The 18646-nt window shown below is 38.5% G+C and overlaps 2 protein-coding genes across 3 annotated transcripts; both read right to left on the bottom strand.

Annotated features, from left to right (window-relative positions):
- Positions 1-208: 208 nt before the first annotated feature.
- Positions 209-5303, bottom strand: LOC127434025 (phospholipase A2-like). Its single transcript, XM_051686448.1, has 3 exons — positions 3609-5303; positions 1373-1506; positions 209-1273 (listed from the first exon to the last, which is right to left on the bottom strand). Exons 1-3 carry the CDS (start codon positions 3713-3715, stop codon positions 1155-1157), a joined length of 360 nt encoding a protein of 119 aa, XP_051542408.1. The 5' UTR covers positions 3716-5303; the 3' UTR covers positions 209-1154.
- Positions 5304-5423: 120 nt separating this feature from the next.
- On the bottom strand, positions 5424-18205 carry LOC127434020 (5'-AMP-activated protein kinase subunit beta-1-like). Of its 2 annotated transcripts, XM_051686442.1 has the most exons (8): positions 18068-18205; positions 17175-17379; positions 16894-17063; positions 13514-13607; positions 13319-13433; positions 13017-13150; positions 6355-6423; positions 5424-6265 (listed from the first exon to the last, which is right to left on the bottom strand). In XM_051686442.1, the coding sequence occupies exons 2-8, from the start codon at positions 17319-17321 to the stop codon at positions 6188-6190; spliced, it is 807 nt and encodes a 268-aa protein (XP_051542402.1). In that variant the 5' UTR covers positions 17322-17379; positions 18068-18205; the 3' UTR covers positions 5424-6187. The 2 variants fall into 2 exon arrangements, with proteins under 2 accessions (XP_051542402.1, XP_051542401.1); XM_051686441.1 differs by lacking the exons at positions 5424-6265; positions 6355-6423 and adding an exon at positions 11779-11991.
- Positions 18206-18646: the final 441 nt, after the last annotated feature.

Below are 18646 nucleotides of genomic sequence, written 5' to 3'. Positions count from 1 at the left end.
TTTTATTAAAATATCTCAGCTCTTTAGGTGCATTCAATGCAAGTGAATGGTGGCAAGAACTTTAAAGCTCTAAAAAGCATAACAGTAATTCATACAACTTCAGTGGTTTAATCCATATCTTCTGAAGCGATATGATCATGGTGAGAAACAGATCAATATTTTAGTCCTTTTTTAATGTAAATCTCAACTTTCACTTTCACATCCTTGTTCTTTTGTTTTTGGGAATTTGCATTCTTCATGCATACTGCCACCTACTGGGCAGAGAGGTGAATTTATGGTAAAAAAGGACTTAAATATTGATCCGTTTCTCACCCACACCTATCATTACACTTCTGTAGACATGGATTTAACCACTGGATTCGTGTGGATTACTTTTATGCTGCCTTTATGTGCTTTTTGGACCTTCAAAGTTTGATTTGAAAGTTTCATTGATCATAACATGTTCAGAAAAATAAAATAAACAAAACTTTGTAAAAGTATGCAAGACATGCAGAAAAAATTAAACTTGGCAACAAGTTCATTAGTGTCTATATGAGTTTATTGCATACTGATTTTATATGTGATAAACTCTTGATTCTATCACCAGTTATACATTTGATTGAGGTCCTCAAGCAGATGGTAGATGTCTGTATGTATAGATACAGATTTGTGATGGCTTCCCATGTGATGAAATACTAATTTAGAGTTTCCCACTGCTTAATAAGCTGATTTATATAAATATATTCATATGAATATTTGAAATGTATACAGTATACTGTAAAGTGGGGATCAAATGTTTGAGTCCACATTAAATATCGTTTAAATCGAATTTAAACGTGGGAATTAAATCTAGGATTTTGAAACATTAAAAAATAAAAATATTGTAATGTTAAGACAAAATAAATATTTACAATTCTGTATTCAGCATCTCTATTTCTAGGTCAGTAATCAAATAATGAAATTGTACGATTGGTCTGGTTACTTTTAAGCACACAAAATGCTCTTTAGAACATTCTCTTATCATGATCATCAGGTTTTGCACAAACTTGTAATAATATTATTTGATAATATAATTTGCAATGAAAAAATGTGTATTAAATTAGAAAAATGGAAGCATTTCACAAGTGGTCTCAGACTTTTGAACTATAACTCGAGCTTGAAACACTCAGAAATGTTCATTTGCAGCGGTCACTGGGCAGGCGTACATTCTCTTCATTATAGGTAGCTTTGGCGAAACACTCGGCAGCTTTCCTGTCACACTCACAAATGAACATTGCACATTCACTGTTGTTACCTGAGTGAGAAAGAGAGATGGTATTTGATTGTCTATGGGTTCTGCATATTTCCAGGCATCTAATACTGAAAAAGTAGAGGAAGACAAGTTGATACTCACTGCTGCAGGTGATTTTCTTCCTCGGCTTGTCACATTTGTAAGAGGAGGACATGGTATTTGGGTTGTCAAGGATTGGCCAGCATTTATCATGCTGCTTTGCATCACTATAGCACTTGTCATGAACGTGACAGCATCTGTGGAGGAACAAGATCAAATCTTAGCATGCTTATTAGCCAGTTTTTGTAAAAACAGATTAAGTCCAATACTTAAAAGTCAACCTGATTCCTATGAGAATCTGATATATATCTATAGGAATCAGGTTGACTTTTAAGTATATATACATACAGTGCATCCGGAAAGTATTCACAGCGCTTCACTTTTTCCACATTTTGTTATGTTACAGCCTTTTCCCAAAATGGATTAAATTCATTATTTTCCTCAAAATTCTACAAACAATACCCCATAATGACAACGTGAAAGAAGTTTGTTTGAAATCTTTGCAAATTTATTAAAAATAAAAAACTTAAAAAATCACATGTACATAAGTATTCACAGCCTTTGCCATGACACTCAAAATTGAGCTCAGGTGCATCCTGTTTCCACTGATCATCCTTGAGACGTTTCTACAACTTGATTGGAGTCCACCTGTGGTAAATTCAGTTGATTGGACATGATTTGGAAAGGCACACACCTGTCTATATAAAGTACCACAGTTAACAGTGCATGTCAGAGCACAAACCAAGCCATGAAGTCCAAGGAATTGTCTGTAGACCTCCGAAACAGGATTGTATCGAGGCACAGATCTGGGGAAGGGTACAGAAACATTTTTGCATCATTGAAGGTCCCAATGAGCGCAGTGGCCTCCATCATCCGTAATTGGAAGAAGTTTGGAACCACCAGGACTCTTCCTAGAGCTGGCCGCCTGGCCAAACTGAGCAATCAGGGGAGAAGGGCCTTAGTCAAGGAGGTGACCAAGAACCCAATGGTCACTCTGACAGAGCTCCAGCATTTATCTGTGGAGAGAGGAGAACCTTCCAGAAGAACAACCATCTCTGCAGCACTCCACCAATCAGGCCTGTATGGTAGAGTGGCCAGACGGAAGCCACTCCTCAGTAAAAGGCACATGATAGCCCGCCTGGAGTTTGCCAAAAGGCACCTGAAGGACTCTCAGACCATGAGAAACAAAGATTGAACTCTTTGGCCTGAATGGCAAGCGTCATATCTGGAGGAAACCAGGCACCGCTCATCACCTCGCCAATACCATCCCTACAGTGAAGAATGGTGGTGGCAGCATCACGCTGTGGGGATGTTTTTCAATGGCAGGAACTGGGAGACTAGTCAGGATCGAGGGAAAGATGAATGCAGCAATGTACAGAGACATCCTTGATGAAAACCTGCTCCAGAGCGCTCTGGACATCAGACTGGGGCGACGGTTCATCTTCCAACAGGACAACGACCCTAAGCACACAGCCAAGATAACAAAGGAGTGGCTCCGGGACAACTCTGTGAATGTCTTTGAGTGGCCCAGCCAGAGCCCAGACTTGAACCCGATTGAACATCTCTGGAGAGATCTGAAAATGGCTGTGCACCGACGCTCCCATCCAACCTGATGGAGCTTGAGAGGTCCATGCAAGGAATAATGGAAGAAACTGCCCAAAAATAGGTGTGCCAAGCTTGTAGCATCATACTCAAAAAGACTTGAGGCTGTAATTGGTGCCAAAGGTGCTTCAACAAAGTATTGAGCAAAGGCTGTGAATACTTATGTACATGTGATTTCTATTTATTTTTTTTTTTTTATATACATTTGCAAAGATTTCAAACAAACTTCTTTCATGTCATTATGGGGTATTGTTTGTAGAATTTTGAGGAAAATAATGAATTTAATCAATTTTGGAATAAGGCTGTAACAACAAAATGTGGAAAAAGTGAAGCGCTGTGAATACTTTCCGGATGCACTGTACATACATACCTACTAATATATATATATATATATATATATATATATATATATATATATATATATATATATATATATATATATACTGTATATGTTGGTTAAATTGAAAACATGACTAAGTTAGTTAGTTCTGAGAATTCAGAAAGTCTAGGTCTAGTATCATTTGTTTAGAGATGCCCCTTGGTTTGATATTTTGTTATTATCAATGCAAATGACATTCAGATATTTTAAACGTGGCTTCAGTGTCCATGTACTTTAGGTGGGCACTCTCCCTATGAAAACTAATCTAAATATGAACCTTTCTTAAATTTTTTCTGATGTTCAGAATGGAATTCTGACCTGTCCAACTCATCCACAGGTTTGCCAGATCCACCCAAGCCACAATAACAACCATAGTCAGCATAGTCCAGAACAGGCCAGCTGTCAGGAGCAGTGCAGAGGATCATGTCCCTGAACTGCCAAACAGCTTTATGATAAGGGAGAGCCTGAGCTGAAATACAAAAAGTCAACAAATCATTCCTGTTAAGATACTATGTGCAGATATACAGTACTTCTCAGAAATCAGAGTTTAAAAGGGAAAACTTGTGCTTCATTATATTTTGTTGTTGTACATAATAAAAGTCATTCTCAAGTTCTCGACTGGTGGGTTGCGACTCAAAAATGTATCTGTTCTGATAGGGTAATAGATGGCAAGGATAAAACAATGCTAAATAATAAAATAAAATGTACTGAACCCTACAGTCATGTATAATTAAAATAAATAGGCATATCAACTTTTAAAATGGGAGGAGAAAACACTTCCCTTTTTTTTTTTTTTTCTTTTTTTTTAGCACAAATTAAATTAGGAAGAGGCTAGCCAAATTAGATAGATGCAAAAATGGGCAGGATGCGTGACATATCCTGATCCTTGAGAACCATGAACAAAACTGTGCAAAGTAAAAGGAAATATGACCCAGTCTACATTAAATACAGTTTACCTGCAGCGAGGATAAACCAGCGAGGATGGTTTGTCAACTACAATGTTTTTTGTGCAGTGAATTATTGGCAATGGAGTGTTAAACCACTGAAATTCAATAGACACTTATAAACCAAAAAGAAGACAAGTATTCAATTTCTCAGTTTCATTTTAATTGCATTTTTGTTTAGTTTTTATATGATAAACCATTGTGGTACTGCAATCTGGGTCCTGCAGCAATTCCACTTTTTATTTATTTTCTTCAAAAACTCTAAATAGCAACAAAAATCACCACAGCACTTTCCTAAATACTAATAGTTATCTCAAATAAAAATAGTTGTCTCAACTTAAGAATTATTTTTTACTATTCTTACTAATTTTAATTAAGTTACCATTACTCTCTAAACCCTAAAGTTGTCATTAATAAAATCAATCCAGTGGTCCTTATTGAACAGTACTTGAAATGTCACATTTTGGAATCATAACTCAAATATATGCATTCTATAAACTTTGACTTCAAGTACTACTAACCAGGGCCATTGCTAAGCATAGGCAAACTAGGTGGTCACCTAGGCGGGGGCCAAAGAGGAGGCCACTGCCATGCTCCCCTAACAACCCCACCCCCCCAGAACAGGGGTGCCAATAGGGATCTCACTTAGGGTGCCAGAATGCATTTTACATTTATGCATTTGGTAGACACTTTTATCCAAAGCGACTTACAGTGCCCTGATTACAGGGACAACCTGGAGTTAGGTGCCTTGCTCAAGGACACAATGGTGGTAGCTGTGGGGATTGAACCAACAACCTTCCACTTATCAGGTCAGTGCTTTAGTCCACTACACCACCACCACTCTGTGGTCTGAAACGGCCCTGCTACTAACTCTGTAACTCTTAATTATTAAGTAGCCTACAAAATTGCATCTGTGTGGAATACCCATAAGCCATTGCACTTGAATAAATTATGTTTTGGTCAAGACAAGGGAACTTATGAAGAAATATAATAATTGTTATTATTTGTATGGCTAATGTTGTTATTTTGTTTAGCTGGTTGATAGTTATGATTTATGTGAAGTCATCATGAGTCTGATTAGTGTTACTTCTGGTGAACTTGGAGCCTGTTAAATTTAAGTAACTCTCTATTCAATTGAACCAAAGCATAGGTAACTTTTGTACACCTGATAACAAACAAACACAATAGCTAAAAGTGGGTGAATAATTTATTAAAATTGTTGTTGTTATTGTTTAATTCCTTAGAACATGACACATAATACAAATTAAATATTTATGGTTGTTACTGTTCTAGTAAAAATTTAGAAGTTAAAAATAGAACAGAAAATAACGTTTAAAAGATCAATTCAATTCAATTCAATTTTCATTAAAAGGAAAAAACGAATGATCATTTAGAGTTAACAACTATTTTCTTTAACTCAGAAGTTTTTGAATCAAAACCTTTTTCTATATTTGGTACCTAACACAAACAGCTGATAACTGGTGTTTTTCTGAGTGATAACAGAGAAAGTTTGCAGCTAAAATATCAACATGCTTCCTAATATATATTAACATTTATCTACATAAGCATGTCACATTTAAACACTGAACAAAACATGTCAAGCTCTATTTAAAGTCATTTTCTACATCTTACCTACTTTGCCCTTTGACACTTCATAGTATTAAGTCATTTTAAACACTTGTGAACATGTACTTTTGGCCCAGTCTCCATTGTGTTACATCTTTAAAATGTATACCAACATCTAAAATAATAGATATGTGCTTAATTCACCTGTAACTCTATGGCATTTCTAAGTTTCTGATTACTTTATACCCAACAAGGTGGAATATATTTCTAAAGTGCATCTCTGTGCATCCATATTTACAATAATACACACTATATAAACAAAGCCAAACTAGACAGTGCTCATATAGGTGGAGCATTGGTCAGTTTTCTCAGATGATCAGACAGTGATCAGATTGGCTTGTACAGCAAGGTTGTGACATATTTCTTCTTATAGCGATGGGTAGCACTCAGAACCATTACACCATCCTGTCAGAGAGCCGGAGATGAGAGACATCAGTACAGACTGAAAATCAATACTGGCTCATTTCTCAGAGCTCCGTAAGTTTGTTGCTTACCTTAATAGACAGAGCATACAGGTGATTAAGCATGACATGATTGGGCTCAGGAAGCAAAGCTGGATCACACTGTCAGAAAACAAGAATACATTTCCCTTAGTCTGTGCAATACTTGTAACTGAAGGAAAATCCCAGGTTCAATACAAGTTACGCTCGATCGACAGCATTTTTGACATAATATTGATCACCACAAAAAATTATTTTGACTTTTGTTTTTTAAAAAGCAAAATATTGAGGTTATAGTGAAGCTCTTACAATGGAAGTGAATAGGGCCAATTTGTGGAGGGTTTAAAGGCAAAAGTGAACCTTATAATTTTTATAAAAGCACTTAATTATTCAGTTAAAACATGTATTACTTGAGCTGTAAAGTTGTTTATATAATAATTTGTACAGTCATTTTAGGGTTTGTTGACATTGCATCTTCATGGCACAAATCTAGGTTACAATAAGGCACTTACAATGGAAATGAATGAGGCAAGTCAATAAATATTAAAATACACACTGTTTCAAATGTATAGCCACAAGACAAAAACATTACACATATTAACATGATACACTTTATCTGTGTAAAGTTAAATCCAATATTACAACTTTCTTGTCATGATGACGTAACGCTGGTAACACCTGTAATCTAGTAAAACGCTGTTTATGCAGGTAAATCCCTGATTTTATCACACTAAAATCATGCTATCATCTATACTGATCACATATTGTGGCTATAGAGTGCAACAGTGCCCGTCCACCTTTTTTAGCCATCTGGATTCCGGAAGTATTTTTTCCCATTCATTTTTTCTATAAGCTTTACATAAAATCTTTTATAAAAGAGCTGTAAGTCATGAACCAAACCAACCAGCTCCGAGGTGAATCACAACATTACAAACTTTCATTTGAAGACAAATGGTACCAGACTGTGTACTTACCGTCTTTCATGAGGGCACGAACTACAACCCCATGAAGCACTGCGAATGATGTAATCAAATAACAAATGCTAGAAATATCAAAACTTTCTGATATATACAAATATATATGTAGTTTGAAAGTGTAGGGAAACTTGATTGCGTCATTCATTGCTGGACTTGTTTGGTGGCTTTGTTGGCCGCAATTCTCTGACTGGTTGATCAGTGTCTGCTGGACCATGGGTAGTGTAGTTGTTCAACAGAAACTCTGCTATTGAACATAATTTTTAAACAATGAATTTGAAATTATTAGGAGAAGCAATTTATTTACAGGAGTCTGCAGTTGCGTGTAAATGTGTTTATTTCATTGTTTTACTTTGTTGTAGAGTTGTATTCATTGCTAGACTTGTGCTGTTTGTTTACTGGCTTGAACTCCTGTCGCTTAAACGTGTGTTGGTGTGTGTGCTATATTGTTTTGACTCGTCCCAGGTTATTCACTGCTAGATTTAGAGTTGTTTGTCCAGTGTGTGTAAAACCATTGTTGTTTTTAGTGTCTATAAACATTGCTCCACTTGTTTTAGAGTATTATTTATTGCTAAAGTGTAGCATAATTTATTTGCGGTGTACTGAAGTCGCGTTTGTTCCCGCGCTATTCACCTCGCATGACCTGTGGTTTCAGTTGCCCACGTGACTAGCTTTGTGCTAAGTAGCATTAAGGTGTGTCCTGCTTTTTTCAATGTATGGCTCGTTAGCATCGTGTATATATTTGACGTGAATGCTGATGCGGAAGCGGCAGCAGAAGTGGTAGTCCTCGTGTAAAGCCCTCCTCGTGTGAAGACCTACTTGTGTAAAGACCAGCGAGTCTACCTGTGCGAGTCCACCGAGCAAGGACACCGACAAGGCGCCACTCACCATAGCACTTAAGTATCTTAATTTTATCTCTTTCTTATTTTCCTTATATATATATATATATATATATACTAACATGTCTACTTCACGAATAACATATGCCTTCAAACACATCCCTGTTATCTGTTACAGACCGTTTACACAATATAGATGCAAGAACAAAACGTAACCCACACAACCTGCGGTCACTTTGTACTTCAGCACCTGCTCCGCTCACTTTCTCAGTGGGACTCTGGAACTGCCAGTCAGCTGTGAACAAAGCTGACTTCATTCCAACCTTTGCCACACAGTCCACCCTCAGCATACTGGCACTGACAGAAACACGGATATGTCCAGAGGATACAGCAATACCTGCTGCTCTCTCCAACAACTTCTCCTCTCACACCCCTCGACACACCGGTAGGGGTGGGGGAACAGATTTGCTCATTCATAACAATTGGACTTTTTCACCACACTCTCCTCTATGTAACAATAATAATTTTGAATTCCATGCTATTACTACAATGCAACCCACAAAAATACATGTTGTCATTTATCGCCCTCCAGGTCAGCTGGCAAACTTTCTTGAGGAGTTGGATGTCCTGCTGTCCTCCTTCCCGGAGGATGGTAAGCCACTTGTGGGTCTTGGTGATTTCAACATACACCAAGACAAGCCCCAGGCCACTGAACTGAATGCTCTTCTGGCCTCATTTGACTTGGAAAGACTAAGCACCACAGCAACCCACCGATTGGGCAACCAGCTGGACCTCATTTTTACACATAACTGTACCAACTCAAATATTCTTGTTACTCCTTTACATGTCTCTGATCACTACTTTGTTCAATTCAACATGACTCTCCCATCTACGTTAAAACAGACTCCACCTTTGGTTTCCTTTCACCGTAACCTCCGTTTTCTTTCACCCTCTCGCCTTTCCACTGCTGTCTCTACCACTCTTCCCACACAAAATGTATTTTCCACCCTTGATGTAAACACTGCCACAGACACACTAAGCTCTACTTTAACAACCTGTCTAGACAACATCCATCCTCTCTCCTCAAAGCCAGCATGTACTAAACCACCCAGCCCCTGGCTCTCTGACGTCCTTCGTGAACATCGGACTGACCTCAGGGCAGCTGAGAGGAGATGCCGGAAATCCAGCAGATCCAGCAGACTTTTTCAGATAACGTTAAATCTGCAAAAACTTCCTACTACCAGAACAAGATCAACAGCACCACAGACACTCGCAGCTTGTTTAGAACATTCAACACACTTCTCTGCCCTCCCCCTCCACTGCCTGACACATCACTGACAGCAGATGTCATCACCACATTTTTTACTAATAAGGTTACAACCATCAGGAATACATTCTCAGCACCTCACCCCGTCAAACACCCGTCTCCTGTATGCAACTCCTCTATGTTCTCTCCTCTGACTGACACTGAGGTCTCTAAACTCCTCCTCTCCAAACACCCCACCACCTGTTCCCTTGACCCCATTCCTTCTCACCTTCTCCAGGCCATCTCTCTGTCCATCTTACCTGCACTCACTCATATAATTAACACATCTCTACTTACAGGCACTTTTCCCACTACATTTAAGCAGGCTCGAGTAACCCCGCTACTGAAGAAACCCGCACTTAACCCCACACAAACAGAACACTACAGACCAGTCTCTCTCATCCCATTCATGGCAAAAACACTTGAAAGGGCAGTTTTCAATCAAATCTCTTCCCTTCTCACACAGAACAAGCTGCTGGATGACAAGCAGTCAGGCTTCAAAAGTGGACACTCCACCGAGACTGCCCTGCTGTCGGTCACTGAGTCACTGAGACAGGCGAAAACTGAATCCAGATCATCCATCCTGATTCTACTGGACCTTTCTGCAGCCTTTGACACAGTCAACCATCAGATCTTACTCTCCACCCTCTCTGCGCTGGGCATCACAGGAACTGTGCTTGACTGGTTTAATTCCTATCTCTCAGGTAGGTCCTTCAAGATAGCCTGGAGAGGTGAGGTGTCCAAGCCACATCAGCTACTTACTGGGGTACCTCAGGGTTCATTGCTTGGGCCACTTCTCTTCTCTATATACACAACATCACTGGGACCCATCATCCAGGCACATGGTTTCTCTTACCATTGCTACGTTGATGACACGCAACTCTACTTGTCTTTCCAGCCCAACGACACCACGGCGACTGCTCGAATCTCTGCCTGCCTGGCAGACATCTCGGCCTAGATGAAGGAACACCACCTGCAACTTAACTCAGCCAAGACCAAACTCCTTGTCTTTCCAGCCAACCCTGCTGTTGAACACAACATCACCGTGCAGCTTGGTGCAACTACAGTATCGCCTTCCAAAACAGTCAGAAATCTAGGGGTAACCATCGATAACAAACTACATTTCACAGACCACATCTCAAAGACTGCAAGATCATGTAGATTTACACTCTACAATATCAGGAAGATAAGACCCTTCCTCTCTGAACATGCCACAAAACTTCTTGTTCAGTCACTTGTCATAACTAGACTGGACTACTGTAATGCTCTCATTGCAGGCCTCCCTGCATGTGTAATTAGATCCCTGCAAATGATCCAGAATGCAGCAGCACGTCTGGTCTTTAATCAACCAAAGAGAGTGCATGTTACACCACTCCTTGTCTCTCTTCACTGGCTGCCAGTTCATGCATGTATCAAGTTCAAGGCTCTGATGCTGGTATACAAAACAGTCACTGGGTCTGCTCCAGCATACCTAAAATCATTTCTGCAGAGCTACATGCCCACTAGAAGTCTGCGGTCGGCTAAGGAATGTCGCCTTGTTGTACCAACACAAAGAGGCACCAAAACACTTTCCCGGACTTTCGGCTACATCATGCCATGTTGGTGGAATGATCTTTCAAACTCCATCCGTGAAGCTGACTCACTTTCTGTCTTCAAAAAACGGCTAAAAACACATCTTTTCCATGAGCACTTAACCAGTCACTAAAAAAATAAAAAAATAAAAAATAAAATCCTTGTTGCACATTAATCTGTTTTGAATGCTATTCTGATGCTAGTCAAACTTTGTAATATGGCACTTTTCATACCACTGTCTCCTTAAGATGATTCGCTTGTGTTCCTCTTTTGTAAGTCGCTTTGGATAAAAGCGTCTGCCAAATGAATAAATATAAATGTAAATGGGGGCCTGGGTAGCTCAGCAAGTAAAAGTGCTGACTACCACATCTGGAGTCACAAGTTCGAATCCAAGGCATGCTGAGTGACTCCAGTCAGGCTTCCTAAGCAACCAATTGGCCTAGTTGCTAGGGTGGGTAGAGTCACATTGGGTTAACCTCCTCCTGGTCGCTATAATGTGGTTCTCGCTCTCGGTGGGGCGCGTGGTGAGTTGTGCATGGATGCCGCAGAGAATAGCGTGAAGCCTCCACACACACTCGGTCTCCGCGGTAACGCGCTCAACAAGCCACGTGATAGGATGCACGGATTGAGGCAAGTCACTACACCACCACGAGGACTTAAAAGCGCATTGGGAATTGGGCATCCAAATTGGGGAGAAAAGTGGAGAAAATCCCCCACCCCCACCCAAAAAAAAAAAAATTGAAATAACGCAGACTGATGGCTTTAACTAAGGCATATACCATCGATGAACAACCTCGGAGCTCATGGTAGGTCTGTCTTTAAAGGTTTAAAATGAATCGTTGAAAATCGATTCGTCTACACAAAAAACAAAAGGGATTTTACTTCCGGAACCAGACTGTTGCGCTCTATTGACCAGTTTCAGTGAAGTCAATTTTTCCTTGTAGCCACCACACTTGTGATCATTAGCGGTAGGAAGCAATGGGTGTGAATGGAAAAACACCTGTGAAATGAAATTAAGTAAAACATTAAATTTTTATCCATGCCAAGTCCCAGGAAAAGTGTATACCAATCTGAATTCTGCACAAATATTGCCAAATTTGACTTTCGCAGACATTTAAATATGTTTTATCCATAATTCATCTCCGTATGCCGACAAGTCTGATGTGTGACATGCGAGTACACACGCCTACACATAAATATCTCTTATTCAAAATCTTTTCGTGTTGTTTTCTTGTCTGATTTGGTCATAATATGGCACAACGTCTGTGATGATCCAGTCTGTATAAATGTAAGAGCTGCTTTTAACTCCTGAAGAATACACAGAAAACAACTGAGGTGAACACACCTATGCAAGTATACCTGGAATTGAACTACTATTGTGTTTTACTTATGTTGTCATGCATTAAGAAACTGTCTCTTTTGTAGAGTAGTTAATTCAATTGTTAATTGTTAAGTTAATTAAAAAATATACAGTGTTTTTCAAATCAACTTTGTGTAAATATGACTAATATGCTTACAAGTCTGGATGTGTAAATAATGTCTTATGATCTGTTTATTGACAAACATTAGTATATACACATATGCTTTTTTAAATTATTACAATGTGTTCCAATTATGAATTTAACTTTTTTTTTCTTCAATAAACGAGAATAATTAAATATTTTTCTTTCTTTTTTTTTCTTCTTTTTTTTGTACTAATAAACATTATGCCGCAAATGCTGTCAATTGAGCAGAACTGACATTGGGTTAAAAGCAACCAATTAAACATTAATTATGGTAAATTGATCCATTTTAATTACTATAGTAATGCCCAATGTAAATTCTTGAGCCTATGAATGTAAAACATGTTTTGTTTTTGTCAATATTCCACTATAAATCGTCCCTCTAGTTACATTTGTGAAAATAGTGCATTTAAAAAAAAAAAAAATACATATTATGAATCTTAAATTATTTAAAAATCATCACTGTATCATTGTAAGAGCAGAAATTTGCACCGCTATTGGTGAGGTTTTGTTAGATACTCACAGAGATGCCCGTGTCCTTATTGAGGATAACCTGTAGGAGATGAGGGGGCAAAATGGGGGGCGATTTGAATTTTTCCTCCTGTTTGGGTACATAAGCATCCTGATGGTATGGCCCAGGAGGAGAGCTGGACAAGTCTGTAATCAACAAGAACAAAGTGTCACAACAACAGACAACTGACCATTTTTAAACCCGTTTGCATTATGACATGTTATGCACCAAGTCATTTCAGTTTTTCCCTCTATTTCTCAGATGATATAACCACTGTAAAAGTGTTAAGACATTAGAGATATTGTAGTTTTCACCGGACAAGTCAGAGCATTTCTGGGAATCCACCATAAGAGCATCGAACACCTCAAAGTCTGTCTTCTTCACCTGGATGATGTTGTTGACCGTGCCAAGCTGGTTGGTCACCACAGGCTGAGGGGACAACATTTCAACATTGTGTTGATTATTTGTTTGAAAAAGCACTAATCAATAATGCTTGATGTCTCAGTTACCTCTGTTGGGTCATGTGTCCATTGTCCATCCACAAAGAACTTGTACTGGTGCTCACCCTCAGGCAAATCCACAATCGCCACAAAGTTATTTTGACTAATAAAGAGACAAGAGGTAAAACTGGAATGCTATTTATGGATAAAAAAACCAAACAAAAAAATGTATCGGTATAAGACTGTTGCACAACTACATATAGTAACCAATATACGTACATTTTCCCCACTTATAAAAGTGTCAACAATTTTGCACTCCATGCTTACTTTGGTAATTTTGCATTAGAGACAAGATTATCTTTAGCAAATATTTGTATACACTGCCTATGGAAAATCATCATACCCCTTTGAAATGGTCCCTTTTTTTGTCTTACAGCCTGAAATCAAAACTTTTTTAAAACTTTCCAGCTTTATTTACACATTTTGCCTTACAACATTCAAGTTACGAAATAAAAAGGCAACAGTTCCAAAAGTGTATAATAGATGAAAAACTAGAATAACAGGGTTTGAAAAGTGATCATATCCCTGGATTTAATACTTCGTACAGCTAACTTTTGCTTTAATGAGAGCCATCAGTCTATTTGGATATGTCTCAGTTAGCTTCACACACCTATATTGGGCAAATATACCCCATTCTTCCTTTCAGAATTGTTCAAGTTCAGTCATATTGGGGGGTTAGCAGTTATGGACTGCTCTCTTCAAGTTCATCCACAGATTTTCTATTGGATTTAGGTCAGGGCTCTGATTTGGCTACTGAAGGACTTTGACCTTTCTATCCTTAAGTCACTGCATTGGTTTTTTCAGCTGTGTATTTAGAGTCATTGTCATGCTGAAAGTTGAACCACCTGCCCATCTTCAGTTGTCAAGCAGAAAGCCACATATTTTCCTCAAGAATTTGAGTGTACATGGCAGCATCCATTTTCCCTTCAATCCTGACCAACTGCCCAGTCCCCCACTAGGGCTGGGCGATATACAAGAAATATGTTCATGATCTTTTGTTCTTTTTTTTTTTTTTTTTAATATCGTGACATCCGATTACATCGTCAACCCCCTCTGTGAATATTCTTGCTTTATTTATTTTGCTTTAAAAATGTAATTCATTTATTGAAACACTAAAAACTTAAACCAAAGATATTTCTAAATTCAAATTGCACTTTAAAGGAAAAAGCAATTAAAATAACGAAGTGGTCAAAAAAATCTTAAATAACCACCCTTCCATTTGTCAACATGCAAGTATTCGTCTACAACAGGCTGAAAATTACTAAAACAAATTAAGATCTAAGGACAATTATAAATGTAAACATAATAATGATGGTGATGATGATAACAATAATTATTTAAATATAATTCAATTTTATGTTCAAGGTGAACTTGTTTAGGTTGTATACACATGTATAGGCTATAGGCTGCCTACGTTCTGAAACTGTCATCCATGCTTTCATAACCTCTCGTTTAGATTATTGTAACGCTTTGTTCGCAGGTTTACCCACAAAAGCACTTCACCGCTTACAACTTGCGCAAAACTCTGCTGCTCGTGCTCTCACACATAACAAGAAATCAGCTCACATCACTCCTATCCTTCACAAACTGCACTGGCTCCCAATTGCCTATCGCATACAGTTCAAAATTCTTGTTTTAGTCTTTAAGGCCTTTCATGGATTACCACCCTCAAAGTTGACAGAACTAATACATCCTTATGTTTCCGTCCGCACTCTTAAATCTAGTGTTGGAAACTTGCTTGTCATACCTAAGTTTAGACTGTCTACTGTCAGTGGTAGGGCTTTCAGTTCTACTGCACCAAATCTTTGGGACAAATTGCCCCAAAATGTTTGTGAATCTACATCGCTCCAAACCTTTAAGACAGAATTAAAAACTCATTTATTTAAACTATGTTTTTCTATCTGGTTGCCCCTAGTACAGCTACTATCTCTGTATTATATTGTACATGTCTCCATTTTCATGTTTGGATATTGTATGCCTGTTAGATTGCTTGCTTACTTGCTTGAAACTACTTTGTATGATTATCTCTGTTTTTGCCTATATTTTGTAAAGCGTCCTTGGGTTCTTGAAGGTGCTATATAAATAAAAAATATTATTATTATTATCATTATTATTATTATTATTATAAAGTGAACCTGCAGAGTTGCGTTCACAATGCATAAGCGCAAGCTCCATGGAAATAAAGCAAACGAAACTTCAAGCACCTCCTGAGATGGTCTGAGGTCATTTGCAGAATTCTCATAGACGTCACAATTCTTGCAAACAAAAAAGAAAGAGTGAGAACTCTTTACATGCATGTGATCCACGAATCCATTCGCTGCAAATCAGACTCGCGCATTGACGGCTGTTCTTTCGTCTGTTCTTCAAAATATAATAAAGTGTGTTTCTTCAAGCGCATGTCTTTGTGTCTAACAGCATTTCTTTTCACGTGTCATTCCGAGAAATCTTACAGTTATCACGCCACAGTGGCAGGTAGATGAGCAAACTTACCCACCAGGCGCAAGAAACAGGCTACCCGAATTTGGTGGATGCTAATTTCACACCCTGTGCTACTATTTAATATATTTGGTGACTTCCCAGCTCCATGGTTTTGTAATTTCTCAATACTGTCGATCTTCGTCTGTCATTGAGTGTCGCAATCGCGATATTTGTCAGATATCGTTGATATCCGATTACATCATCCTATCACCCAGTCATAACCCCCCACAACATAATGTTGCCATCACAATAGGTATGGTATGTTCTGGGTAGTGTGCTGTGTTTGGTCTTCTCCAAACATAGCGCTTGGAGTTCAGTCCAAAATGTTCAATTTTCTTCTCTTCTGACCATGGAGGATTCTGATGCCATGTAGCAAATGGTTTTATGGTCAGATGAGTCAAATATTTAACTTTAAAGCAGGACTGGGCAATTGGTCAGGACTGAAGAAAAAATGGATGCTGCTATTCTTGAGGAAAATCTGTGGCCCTCTGCTTGACAACTGAAGATAAGCAGGTGGTTAACCATTCAGCATGACAATGACCCTAAACACACGCAAAAAGTAGCTTAAGGATAGGAAGATCAAAGTCCTTGAGTGGCCAAGTCAGAGCCATGACCAAAAATCCAATAGAAAACCTGTGGATGGACTCGAAGAGAGCAGTCCATCACTGATAACCCCCCAATATGACTGAACTCGAACAATTCTGAAAGGAAGAATGGACAAATATTCCCCAATATAGATGTGCGAAGCTAACTGAGACATATCCAAATAGACTGATGGCTCTCATTAAAGCAAAAGTTAGCTGTACGAAGTATTAAATCCAAGTGTATGATCACTTTTCTAACCCTATTTTCTAGTTTTTCATCTGTAGGAGTACATATCATTATCTTAACTCCAGGATATATTTACACACCTCCTAATCAAAGGAATCTTGTTGGCCCAATTATTAAAAGAGCCAGAGACATAGACTTCCTTTCCAGCTCCAGTCCAACGAAATACAGTGGGTCGATCCAAGGTGGGATCCTTTTCATTGGTGTCCAGGTCTGGTCTCCATTCAATAAACTCCTCTTTTTCTAAAGGTGCCTAATAGAAGATTGTAGAGAGTACACAATATCATCATTTCTAAATCATGAGATCATCATAAAGTGAACTCATTATTGGTCAATTAATGCAAGCCAGTGCCAACCCACATACCTTGATGTCTTCCCCGTGAAAAATATCAGCATCCTCAGGGCTGTCCATCAAGATTTTAGGACGGTCTCCCTCCTTGGTTCCTCGACTGTCCCTTCTGTGGGCCTTGTCCTGGCCCATGCCTGCCCTCTCACTGCTTGTGTTCCCCATAGTGCTTTGAACAAGCCTACCCAGAGGTCACAGAGGGTGAGAGGCCAGCTGGATGGGTCTGATTAAAAACCAAAAATAACAATATCCATATTGGATTTATGGAATGTATGCATAATTTATACTTTTTAAACCATAACGTTACCAACAACTGTAAATGCTATTCTTGTGCTGTCTTGCAAGTACTAGTATTTCCTTTACACTTGCTTAACGCTTGAAATAACGTTGACAGCTCCATTAATTTAGTTGCTCATTTAATTGCTAAAGTTAGAGACCTTCGGGGCGCAATTTATGGGGTTTTTTTTTTTATTTTTTTTTTTATTATTTTTATTTTTTTATGCTTTTATAAAAATAACCTTTCTGCACTGCAAGGTCACAACTATTTAAAGTCTGTTAAAACATTTCAAAGATAAAGCAGAGTGATTTCCGCCAAGTTCAACTGTCTGTCTGTCCTGATATTTATTGCAAACGTAAACTACCTGTTTTTAGTTGCCAATTGACACTTGTAAAATAGGATGCATATTTAATCTCCTACAAGATAATAGCAAATGTAGCAATCGCTCTGACTGTATATCCAATAACGTTACATTAATAATATAAACAACGTAACGTTATGCAGCTGCGACATTGTATTTCTAGCGACATCGAGCGGATTTATTATAGCCTGCAAGCATGCAAACCTCACATATTTAATGCTGAAAATAATTACAATTCTGCTGCATTATATTAATACTCGGAATACAACTTACATCCCCCTTTTGCGCACTAACGTATATATAGCGCTACTTGTCCCTTGTCACAGTTATTTCGTCATTTTTTCATTCACGTTGCTATCGTCACAAACTAAACATCCTTGCGCCACTCCGCCCACAAGCTCAAGAGCTCTCATGGGAGCCACACTGCGCATGCGCGTCTTTAACTGATAAAAGTTGACGAGCAGTCGTTCCTCAGCGCATGCGTAACATCATTGACCGGAGACACGCAAGTAGGGCGCCTTTTATAGCACGTTTCAAACGCTGTGTGCTGTAATAATTAAAAGATCAGCCAAACAAGTGGTGCAAGCTTACTGTGTAGTAACTGCTCATAGTTTTGTATGAAGTTGGGACGTTTTTTGTTTTTGGTTGCACGGTGTTTAAAACGAAACGTTCATTACTGTCTATAGATATTCTGGTAATTTTTCATAATGGCCAATGGAGGGAGACATTTAGCCATTATTTAGCCCCCAGAATTTCCACCAGCATAAAAATAAAAAAGTCGAGAAGGAGATTGTGGCCTCTGGAAATACATTATGGTCATTTAACCATAGTGTCTTGTTGAAATTGACTTTA

This window comes from Myxocyprinus asiaticus, chromosome 43, assembly GCF_019703515.2.
Source record: "Myxocyprinus asiaticus isolate MX2 ecotype Aquarium Trade chromosome 43, UBuf_Myxa_2, whole genome shotgun sequence".
NCBI classification, from domain to species: Eukaryota; Metazoa; Chordata; class Actinopteri; order Cypriniformes; family Catostomidae; genus Myxocyprinus; species Myxocyprinus asiaticus.
Note: the sequence above shows the minus strand (reverse complement) of the source record. Positions and strands in the feature narration are given on the sequence as shown.